This window comes from Coregonus clupeaformis, chromosome 16 (genome assembly GCF_020615455.1).
Source record: "Coregonus clupeaformis isolate EN_2021a chromosome 16, ASM2061545v1, whole genome shotgun sequence".
Lineage (NCBI taxonomy): Eukaryota > Metazoa > Chordata > Actinopteri > Salmoniformes > Salmonidae > Coregonus > Coregonus clupeaformis.
Window position 1 is genome coordinate 10,138,493 of NC_059207.1, and position 12,081 is coordinate 10,150,573.

General features: G+C 49.7%; 1 protein-coding gene across 1 annotated transcript; it reads right to left on the reverse strand.

Moving 5' to 3' along the window:
- Positions 1 to 1,101: 1,101 nt before the first annotated feature.
- LOC121584029 (G-protein coupled receptor 54-like) lies at positions 1,102 to 4,695 on the reverse strand. The gene is made up of 5 exons (XM_045225869.1): positions 4,579 to 4,695; positions 4,055 to 4,190; positions 3,158 to 3,396; positions 2,572 to 2,730; positions 1,102 to 1,341 (listed from the first exon to the last, which is right to left on the reverse strand). The coding sequence occupies exons 1-5, from the start codon at positions 4,678 to 4,680 to the stop codon at positions 1,102 to 1,104; spliced, it is 876 nt and encodes a 291-aa protein (XP_045081804.1). The 5' UTR covers positions 4,681 to 4,695.
- Positions 4,696 to 12,081: the final 7,386 nt, after the last annotated feature.

The window sequence follows — 12,081 nt, forward strand, 5'->3', positions numbered from 1 at the left end:
GAATATAATGAATAGGAATAGAGATTAATATAATGAATAGGAAGAAAGATTAATATATTGAATAGGAATAGAGATTAATATAATGAATAGGAATAGAGATGAATATAATGAATAGGAAAAGAGATGAATATAATGAATAGGAATAGAGATGAATATAATGAATAGGAATATAGATGAATATAATGAATAGGAATAGAGATGAATATAATTAATAGGAAGTGAGATGAATATAATGAATAGGAATAGAGATTAATATAATGAATAGAGATGAATATAATGAATAGGAAGAGAGATTTATATAATGAATATGAATAGAGATGAATATAATGAATAGGAATAGAGATTAATATAATGAATAGGAAGAGAGATTAATATAATGAATAGAGATGAATATAGTGAATAGGAAGAGAGATTAATATAATGAATAGGAATAGAGATTAATATAATGAATAGGAAAAGAGATGAATATAATGAATAGGAATATAGATGAATATAATGAATAGGAATATAGATGAATATAATGAATAGGAATAGAGATGAATATAATTAATAGGAAGTGAGATGAATATAATGAATAGGAATAGAGATGAATATAATGAATAGGAATAGAGATGAATATAATGAATAGGAATAGAGATTAATATAATGAATAGAGATGAATATAATGAATATGAAGAGAGATTTATATAATGAATAGGAATAGAGATTAATATAATGAATAGGAATAGAGATTAATATAATGAATAGGAAGAGAGATGAATATAATGAATAGGAAGAGAGATTAACATAATGATTAGGAAGAGAGATTAATATAATGATTAGGAAGAGAGATTAATATAATGAATAGGAAGAGAGATTAATATAATGAATAGGAAGAGAGATTAATATAATGAATAGGAATATCAGACAGTAAAAAAAACTGAACGAAGACACAAAGACATAGAATTACATATTACATGAGACAAATGCATTTTCTCAGAGTTACATAAATCACATGACACATTGGGACCTCAGTCTCAGAGATCACAACAGGCATTAGCTAACGGACGCACGCACACACACAACTGTAAATAAATAATGAGACGTTTGCTCTGCTGGCCTTCAGGTCCCAGATGAAAGAAAGTGCATCTCTGTGTCCACGTTGGGGGTCTGGCCCTCTGTCTCCCCCCCCTCTCTCCCTGCCTCCCCCACCCTCCCCCTCCCTCTCCCTCGGCCCTGCGGGCTGAAGACAGAGGGGAAGGCATGTTTAAAGGCCTTTCTGAAGTTGTTGCCCATGAAAGCGTAGACCAGAGGGTTGACAGAAGAGTTGGAGTAGGACATGCAGTGGGCCCAGATCTTCACCTGGCAATCAAAACAAAACCAATCAAACCAACACTTTATTTACACGTGCCTTCAAGATGCTCCACCATCTCTGTTCAGTGCCTGCCAGGGTTGGGGTCAATTCCATTTAAATTCCAATGCATTCAGAAAGTAAACCAAATTCAAATTCCAACTCCACATTTTCTGTAATTGGAAAAGCATTGAAAATAATTGTAATTCTAATTTCAGTGTACTTCCTGAATTGACAAGAAGTTAAATGGAATTGACCTCAAGCCTGCTGTTTGTCCACTGAGACGACGGGTGGTTTGTTACCACAGAATAGATATAGAACTCAATGGCAGCGTACATTTCTACATTTAATGACTAGGCAATAGGATAACTCTAGTGGGAACTAGTGAGGTTGACTAAAGGAGAAGGGACTAATACAAGGATGGTGTAGATTGCATTTGGAATATGGCTGATGGAATTGGTACCTTGTAGGGCAGACAGACAGACAGAGTTACCTTGTAGAGTGCATAGGGCAGACAGACAGACAGACAGACAGACAGACAGACAGAACAGACAGAGTTACCTTGTAGAGTGCATAGGGCAGACAGACAGACAGACAGACAGACAGACAGACAGACAGACAGACAGACAGACAGACAGACAGACAGACAGAGAGAGAGAGTTACATTTTTACATTTACATTTTAGTCATTTAGCAGACGCTCTTATCCCGAGCGACTTACAGTTACATGTGCATACATTATTTTATTTTTTTATTATTTTTTCATACCCCCCGTGGGAATCGAACCCACAACCCTGGCGTTGCAAACGCCATGCTCTACCAACTGAGCTACATCCCCGCCGGCCATTCCCTCCCCTACCCTGGACGACGCTGGGCCAATTGTGCGCCGCCCCATGGGTCTCCCGGTCGCGGCCGGCTACGACAGAGCCTGGATTCGAACCAGGATCTCTAGTGGCACAGCTAGCACTCCGATGCAGCGCCTTAGACCACTGCGCCACTCGGGAGGCCAAGTTACCTTGTAGAGTGCGTAGGGCAGGCAGACAGACAGACAGACAGACAGACAGACAGACAGACAGACAGACAGACAGACAGAGAGATCGACTTGGAGAGACGAGAGGCAGGCAGGCAGACAGACAGACAGACAGACAGACAGACAGACAGACAGACAGACAGAGAGAGTTACCTTGGAGAGTGCGTAGGGCAGGCAGACAGACAGACAGACAGACAGAGAGAGAGAATTACCTTGTAGAGTGCGTAGGAGCGCAGGTGTGGTTCGAAGGCCTGGAGCAGGATGCAGATCTGGATGGGCCCCCAGCACACAGTGAATAGAACCACCATCACCACCACCATCCTAGAGACACGAGCCCTGACTGCTGCACCACGTTCTACTTGGGCTGTTACCTAGAAGGGGTAGGGGTTAAGGTTAGGGTAAGGGTAAGGTTAGGGTAGGGTAAGGGTAAGGGTAAGGGTAAGGGTAAGGGTAAGGGTAAGGTTAGGGTAAGGTTAGGGTAAGGGTAAGGTTAGGGTAGGGGTTAAGGAGTTAGGAGGGGAGGGATAGGTTAGGGAATGGGTATGGTAAGGGTAAGGGTATAGGTAAGGGAAGGGTAAGGTTAGGGATAGGGTACAAGGTAAGGTCAGGTAAGGGTTAGGTAAGGGGTAAGGGTAAGGGTTAGGGTGGGTGATAGGGCAAGGGTAGGGAAGGGTAAGGGTAAGGTAAGGGTAAGGTTAGGGTAAGGGTAAGGTTAGGGTAAGGGTAAGGTTAGGGTAAGGGTAAGGTTAGGGTAAGGGTAAGGTTAGGGTAAGGAGTAGACAGGTTGTGTCTAACTACCTGGTAGCTGCTGTCGGTGGGCTGTACCGAGGGCTGTCCCATGCGTTTGATCATGAAGGCGTAACAGAAGCAGATAGTGATGACAGGTAACAGGTAGACAGCCAGGAAGCTGTAAAGGATAAATGCTCTCTGGAGGTGGGCAGAAGGAAACACTTCGCTGCAATATGTCTGGGGACCAAACCAACAGCCCTCCTCCAAACGCTGGTACAGAGCTATAGGCACTGACAGCAGGAGAGAACCTGGGGGTAGGATGGAGAGATGGAGATGGAGAGATGGAGATGGAGAGATGGAGAGATGGAGATGGAGAGATGGAGATGGAGATGGAGAGATGGAGATGGAGAGATGGAGATGGAGAGATGGAGATGGAGAGATGGAGATGGAGAGATGGAGATGGAGAGATGGAGATGGAGAGATGGAGAGATGGAGAGATGGGGAGATGGAGAGATGGAGAGATGGAGATGGAAGAGATGGAGAGATTGAGATGGAGAGACAGAGATGGAGAGACAGAGATGGAGAGACAGAGATGGAGATGGAGAGATTGAGATGGAGAGAGCGAGAGAGATAGAGATAGAGATGAGAGAGAGAGAGAGAGAGCGAGAGAGAGAGAGAGAGAGAGAGAGAGAGAGAGAGAGATAAGAGGAGAGACAGAAGAGAAGAGAGAGAGAGAGACGAGAGAGAGAGAGAGAGAGAGAGAGAGAGAGAGAGAGAGAGAGAGAGAGAGAGAGAGAGAGAGAGAGAGAGAGAGAGAGAGAGAGAGAGAGAGAGAGAGAGAGAGAGAGATAAAGAGTTAGAGAAATAGACAGATACATATGTATTGCCTAGATCTGGAAATGTTACAAAATAAATGTGACAGTGTTGTGTGTGTGTGTGTGTGTGTGTGTGTGTGTGTGTGTGTACCTATCCAGATGGAGACAGAGACCGTCATGGCCATGCGAGGGGTACGGTGGCGTAGGGACTGCAGAGGGTAGACGGTCACGTAGCAACGGTCAACACTCATAGCAGACAGAGTTATACAGGTCGCCTGCGCTGTCACCTGGAACACACAGTAATCCCCTTTGAGCCTGCTGAGTCCAACTCTGACCCCTGTGTGTGTCTTCCTGTTGTAGGTAGTTGACCAGCCGACAGTCTGTGGTGTGTGTGTGTGTCTGTGTGTGTGGTGTGTGTGTGGTGTGTGTGTGTGTGTGTCTGTGTGTGTGGTGTGTGGTGTGTGTGTGTGGTGTGTGTGTGTGTGTGTGTGTCTGTGTGTGTGGTGTGTGTGTGTGTGTGTCTGTGTGTGTGGTGTGTGGTGTGTGTGTGTCTGTGTGTGTGGTGTGTGGTGTGTGTGTGTGTGTGTGTGTGTCTGTGTGTGTGGTGTGTGGTGTGTGTGTGGTGTGTGTGTGGTGTGTGTGTGTGTGTGTCTGTGTGTGTGGTGTGTGACCCACCTGTTGTAGGTAGCTGACCAGACGACACATGAAGTCTCCGAACACCCAGCTTGGAAGGGGGTAGAGGGTAGCGGTGAAGGGGACACAACACACCAGGAACATGATGTCTGTTGTGGCCAGGTTCACTGCAGCAACACAGGACAGAGAGGTTAGAGGTTAGCCAGGAACACAGGACAGAGAGGTTAGAGGTTAGCCAGGAACACAGGACAGAGAGGTTAGAGGGTAGCCAGAACACAGGACAGAGAGGTAGAGGGTAGGCCAGGAACACAGGACAGAGAGGGTAGAGGGTAGCCAGGAACAAAGGACAGAGAGGTTAGAGGGTGGCCAGGAACACAGGACAGAGAGGTTAGAGGGTAGCCAGGAACACAGGACAGAGAGGTTAGAGGGTGGCCAGGAACACAGGACAGAGAGTTAGAGGGTAGCCAGGAAACACAGGACAGAGAGGTTAGAGGGTTAGAGGGTAGCCAGGACCACAGGACAGAGAGGTTAGAGGGTAGCCAGGACACAGGACAGAGAGGTTAGAGGGTAGCCAGGAACACAGGACAGAGAGGTTAGAGGGTAGCCAGGAACACAGGACAGAGAGAGGTTAGAGGGTAGGAGGAACACAGGACAGAGAGGTTAGAGGGTTAGATGGTAGCCAGGAACACAGGACAGAGAGGTTAGAGGGTAGGCCAGGAACACAGGACAGAGAGGTTAGAGGGTAGCCAGGAACACAGGACAGAGAGGTTAGAGGGTTAGAGGGTAGCCAGGAACACAGGACAGAGAGGTTAGATGAGGTAGCCAGGAACACAGGACAGAGAGGTTAGAGGGTAGCCAGGAACACAGGACAAGAGAGGTTAGAGGGTAGCCAGGAACACAGGACAGAGAGGTTAGAGGGTAGCCAGGAACACAGGACAGAGAGGTTAGAGGGTAGCGAGGAACACAGGACAGAGAGGTTAGAGGGTAGCCAGGAACACAGGACAGAGAGGTTAGAGGGTAGAGGGTAGCCAGGTACACAGGACAGAGAGGTTAGAGGTTAGAGGGTAGCCAGGAACACAGAACAGAGAGGTTAGAGGTTAGAGGGTAGCCAGGAACACAGGACAGAGAGGTATAGAGGGTAGCCAGGAACACAGGACAGAGAGGTTAGAGGGTAGCAGGAACACAGGACAGAGATTAGAGGAGAGGGTAGAGAACACAGGACAGAGAGGTTAGAGGGTAGCCAGGGACACAGGACAGAGAGGTTAGAGGGTAGCCAGGAACACAGGACAGAGAGGTTAGATGGTAGAGGGTAGCCAAAACAGGACAGAGAGGTTAGAGGGCAGCCAGGAACACAGGACAGAGAGGTTAGAGGGTAGCCAGGAACACAGGACAGAGAGGTTAGAGGGTAGCCAGGAACACAGGACAGAGAGGTTAGAGGTTAGAGGGTAGCCAGGAACACAGGACAAGAGAGGTTAGAGGGTAGCCAGGAACACAGGACAGAGAGGTTGAGAGGGTAGCCAGGACACAGGACAGAGAGGTTAGAGGGCAGCCAGGAACACAGGACAGAGAGGTTAGAGGGTAGAGGGTAGCCAGGACACAGGACAGAGAGGTTAGAGGGTAGCCAGGACACAGGACAGAGAGGTTAGAGGGTGAGGGGTAGCCAGGAACACAGGACAGAGAGGTTAGAGGTTAGAGGGCAGCCAGGACACAGGACAGAGAGGTTAGAGGGTAGCCAGGATCACAGGACAGAGAGGTTAGAGGGTAGCCAGGACACAGGACAGAGAGGTTAGAGGGTAGCCAGGACACAGGACAGAGAGGTTAGAGGGTAGCCAGGACACAGGACAGAGAGGTTAGAGGTTAGAGGGTAGCCAGGAACACAGGACAGAGAGGTTAGAGGGTAACAGGAACACAGGACAGAGAGGTTAGAGGTTAGAGGGTAGCCAGGAACACAGGACAGAGAGGTTAGAGGTTGAGGGTAGCCAGGAACACAGGACAGAGAGGTTAGAGGGTAGACCAGGAACACAGGACAGAGAGGTTAGAGGTTGAGGGTAGCCAGGAACACAGGACAGAGAGGTTAGAGGGTACCAGGAACACAGGGCAGAGAGGTTATAGGTTAGAGGGTAGCCAGGAACACAGGACAGAGAGGTTAGAGGGTAGCCAGGAACAAAGGACAGAGAGGTAGAGGGGTAACCAGGAACACAGGACAGAGAGGTTAGAGGTTAGAGGGTAGCCAGGAACACAGGACATAGAGGTTAGAGGTTAGAGGGTGGCCAGGAACACAGGACAGAGAGGTTAGAGGGTAGCCAGGAACACAGGACAGAGAGGTTAGAGGGTAGCCAGGAACACAGGACAGAGAGGTTAGAGGGTAGCCAGGAACACAGGACAGAGAGGTTAGAGGTTAGAGGGTAGCCAGGACCACAGGACAGAGAGGTTGGAGGGTAGCCAGGAACACAGGACAGAGAGGTTAGAGGGTAGCCAGGAACACAGGACAGAGAGGTTAGAGGGTAGATGGTAGCCAGGAACACAGGACAGAGAGGTTAGAGGTTAGAGGGTAGCCAGGAACACAGGACAGAGAGGTTAGAGGTTAGAGGGTAGCCAGGAACACAGGACAGAGAGGTTAGAGGTAGCCAGGGAACACAGGACAGAGAGGTTAGAGGGTAGCCAGGAACACAGGACAGAGAGGTTAGAGGGTAGCCAGGAACACAGGACGAGTTAGAGGGTAGCCAGGAACACAGGACAGGAAGAGGTTAGAGGGTAGCCAGGAACACAGGACAGAGAGGTTAGAGGGTAGAGGGTAGCCAGGAACACAGGACAGAGAGGTTAGAGGGGTAGCCAGGAACACAGGACAGAGAGGTTAGGGGGTAGCCAGGCACACAGGACAGAGAGGTTAGAGGGTAGCCAGGAACACAGGACAGAGAGGTTAGAGGTTAGAGGGTAGCCAGGACACAGGACAGAGAGGTTAGAGGGTAGAGGGTAACCAGGAACACAGGACAGAGAGGTTAGAGGGTAGCCAGGAACACAGGACAGAGAGGTTAGAGGGTAGAGGGTAGCCAGGAACACAGGACAGAGAGGTTAGAGGGTAGCCAGGAACACAGGACAGAGAGGTTAGAGGGTAGCCAGGACACAGGACAGAGAGGTTAGAGGGTAGCCAGGAACACAGGACAGAGAGGTTAGAGGGTAGCCAGGAACACAGGACAGAGAGGTTAGAGGGTAGCCAGGAACACAGGACAGAGAGGTTAGAGGGCAGCCAGGAACACAGGACAGAGAGGTTAGAGGGTAGCCAGGAACACAGGACAGAGAGGTTAGAGGTTAGAGGGTAGCCAGGAACACAGGACAGAGAGGTTAGAGGGTAGCCAGGACACAGGACAGAGAGGTTAGAGGGTAGGGGGTAGCCAGGAACACAGGACAGAGAGGTTAGAGGTTAGAGGGCAGCCAGGACACAGGACAGAGAGGTTAGAGGGTAGCCAGGATCACAGGACAGAGAGGTTAGAGGGTAGCCAGGACACAGGACAGAGAGGTTAGAGGGTAGTCAAGACCACAGGACAGAGAGGTTAGAGGGTAGCCAGGAACACAGGACAGAGAGGTTAGAGGGTAGCCAGGAACACAGGACAGAGAGGTTAGAGGGTAGCCAGGAACACAGGACAGAGAGGTTAGAGGGTAGCCAGGAACACAGGACAGAGAGGTTAGAGGGTAGCCAGGAACACAGGACAGAGAGGTTAGATGGTAGAGGGTAGCCAGGAACACAGGACATAGAGGTTAGAGGTTAGAGGGTAGCCAGGAACACAGGACAGAGAGGTTAGAGGGTAACCAGGAACACAGGACAGAGAGGTTAGAGGTTAGAGGGTAGCCGGGAAACACAGGACAGAGAGGTTAGAGGTTAGAGGGTAGCCAGGACAAAGGACAGAGAGGTTAGAGGGTAGCCAGAAACACAGGACAGAGAGGTTAGAGGGTAGCCAGGACACAGGACAGAGAGGTTAGAGGGTGAGCCAGGAAACACAGGACAGAGAGGTTAGAGGGTAGCCAGGAACACAGGGACAGAGAGGTTAGAGGGTAGCCAGGAACACAGGACAGAGAGGTTAGAGGGCAGCCAGGAACACAGGACGAGAGGTTAGAGGGCAGCCAGGAACACAGGACAGAGAGGTTAGAGGGTAGCCAGGAACACAGGACAGAGAGGTTAGAGGTTAGAGGGCAGCCAGGACACAGGACAGAGAGGTTAGAGGGTAGCCAGGAACACAGGACAGAGAGGTTAGAGGGTAGCCAGAAACACAGGACAGAGAGGTTAGAGGGTAAGGGGTCAGGAACACAGGACAGAGAGGTTAGAAGGGTAGCCAGGAACACAGGACAGAGAGGTTAGAGGGTAGCCAGGAACACAGGACAGAGAGGTTAGAGGATGGTAGCCAGGAAACACAGGACAGAGAGGTTAGAGGGTAGCCAGGAACACAGGACAGAGAGGTTAGATGGTAGAGGGTAGCCAGGAACACAGGACATAGAGGTTAGAGGTTAGAGGGTAGCCAGGAACACAGGACAGAGAGGTTAGAGGGTAACCAGGAACACAGGACAGAGAGGTTAGATGGTAGAGGGTAGCCAGGAACACAGGACAGAGAGGTTAGAGGTTAGAGGGTAGCCAGGACAAAGGACAGAGAGGTTAGAGGGTAGCCAGGAACACAGGACAGAGAGGTTAGAGGGTAGCCAGGAACACAGGACAGAGAGGTTAGAGGTTAGAGGGTAGCCAGGAACACAGGACAGAGAGGTTAGAGGGTAGAGGGTAGCCAGGAACACAGGACAGAGAGGTTAGAGGGTAGCTAGGACCACAGAACAGAGAGGTTAGAGGGTAGATGGTAGCCAGGACACAGGACAGAGAGGTTAGAGGTTAGAGGGTAGTCAAGACCACAGGACAGGGAGGTTAGAGGGTAGCCAGGAACACAGGACAGAGAGGTTAGAGGGTAGCCAGGAACACAGGACAGAGAGGTTAGAGGGTAGAGGGTAGCCAGGAACACAGGACAGAGAGGTTAGAGGTTAGAGGGTAGCCAGGAACACAGGGCAGAGGTTAGAGGGTAGCCAGGACACAGGACAGAGAGGTTAGAGGGTAGCCAGGAACACAGGACAGAGATGTTAGAGGGTAGAGGGTAGCCAGGAACACAGGACATAGAGGTTGTAGGTTAGAGGGTAGCCAGGACAAAGGACAGAGAGGTTAGAGGTTAGAGGGTAGCCAGGCACACAGGACAGAGAGGTTAGAGGTTAGAGGGTAGCCAGGAACACAGGGCAGAGAGGTTAGAGGTTAGAGGGTGGCCAGGAACACAGGAAAGAGAGGTTAGAGGGTAGCCAGGCACACAGGAAAGAGAGGTTAGAGGTTAGAGGGTGGCCAGGAACACAGGAAAGAGAGGTTAGAGGGTAGCCAGGAACACAGGACAGAGAGGTTAGAGGTTAGAGGGTGGCCAGGAACACAGGAAAGAGAGGTTAGAGGGTAACCAGGTCACAGGACAGAGAGGTTAGAGGGTAGCCAGGAACACAGGAAAGAGAGGTTAGAGGGTAGCCAGGAACACAGGACAGAGAGGTTAGAGGGTAGCCAGGAACACAGGACAGAGAGGTTAGAGGGTAGCCAGGAACAAAGGACAGAGAGGTTAGATGGTAGAGGGTAGCCAGGAACACAGGACAGAGAGGTTAGAGGTTAGAGGGTAGCCAGGGACACAGGACAGAGAGGTTAGAGGGTAGCCAGGAACACAGGACAGAGAGGTTAGAGGGTAGCCAGGTCACAGGACAGAGAGGTTAGAGGTTAGAGGGTAGCCAGGAACACAGGACAGAGAGGTTAGAGGGTAGAGGGTAGCCAGGAACACAGGACAGAGAGGTTAGAGGGTAGCCAGGAACACAGGACAGAGAGGTTAGAGGGTAGCCAGGAACACAGGACAGAGAGGTTAGAGGTTAGAGGGTGAGCCAGGAACAAAGGACAGAGAGGTTGAGAGGGTAGCAAGGAACACAGGACAGAGAGGTTAGAGGGTAGCCAGGAACACAGGACAGAGAGGTTAGAGGTTGAGGGTAGCCAGGAACACAGGACAGAGAGGTTAGAGGGTAGAGGGTAGCCAGGAACACAGGACAGAGAGGTTAGAGGGTAGAGGGTAGCTAGGAACACAGGACAGAGAGGTTAGAGGGTAGCTAGGAACACAGGACAGAGAGGTTAGAGGGTAGAGGGTAGCCAGGAACACAGGACAGAGAGGTTAGAGGGTAGCCAGGAACACAGGACAGAGAGGTTAGAGGGGTGGCCAGGAACACAGGACAGAGAGGTTAGAGGGTAGCCAGGAACACAGGACAGAGAGGTTAGAGGGTAGCCAGGAACACAGGACAGAGAGGTTAGAGGGTAGATGGAGCCAGGACACAGGACAGAGAGGTGAGGTAGAGGGTAGCCAGGAACACAGGACAGAGAGGTTAGAGGTTAGAGGGTGGCCAGGAACACAGGACAGAGAGGTTAGAGGTTAGAGGGTAACCAGGAACACAGGACAGAGAGGTTAGAGGGTAGCCAGGAACACAGGACAGAGAGGTTAGAGGGTAGCCAGGAACACAGGACAGAGAGGTTAGATGGTAGCCAGGACACAGGACAGAGAGGTTAGAGGTTAGAGGGTAGCCAGGAACACAGGACAGAGAGGTTAGAGGTTAGAGGGTAGCCAGGAACACAGGACAGAGAGGTTAGAGGGTAGAGGGTAGCCAGGAACACAGGACAGAGAGGTTAGAGGAACAGCGCCCGGAAGAAGATGGCTGCCGCTTTACAGCCCTCTAACCAATTGTACTATTATGTGTGTTTTTCCGCGTTATTTGTAATTTATTTTGTACATAATGTTTCTGCCATCGTCTCTTATAACCAAAGAGAGCTTCTGGATATCAGGACAGCGATTACTCACCTCGCGTTGGACGAACACTTTTTCTTCAACGAGGCGTTGCGAAGGATATTCTACAGACTCCACGACAAGGCCGAGATCCCCGTCATTCAGCGTGAGGAAGAGACGGAGATATCGTGGACGTAGGTCGGGGTGCCTTGCTAAGGATCCGACGGCGAACGAGTAACTGCCTCTCCCATCAATCCTATTAGCCAACGTTCAAGCTTTGGAGAATAAAATGGACGATTTAAGATTACGGTTATCCTACCAACGGGACATTAAAAACTGTAATATCTTATGTTTCACTGAGTCGTGGCTGAACGACGACAATGATAACATTCAGCTAGCAGGCTATACGCTACATCGGCAGGACAGAACGGCAGACTCGGGTAAGACGAGGGGTGGCGGTCTCTGTATATTTGTAAACAACAGCTGGTGCACCAAATCAAATACTAAGGAAGTCTCAAGGTTTTGCTCGCCTGAGGTAGAGTATCTTATGATAAGCTGCAGACCACACTATTTACCAAGAGAGTTTTCATCTATATTTTCATAGCTGTCTATTTACCACCACAAACCAATGCTGGCATTAAGATTGCACTGAATGAGTTGTACAAGGCCATTAATCAACAGGAAAACGCTCATCCAGATGCAGCGCTCCTAGTAGCAGGGGACTTTAATG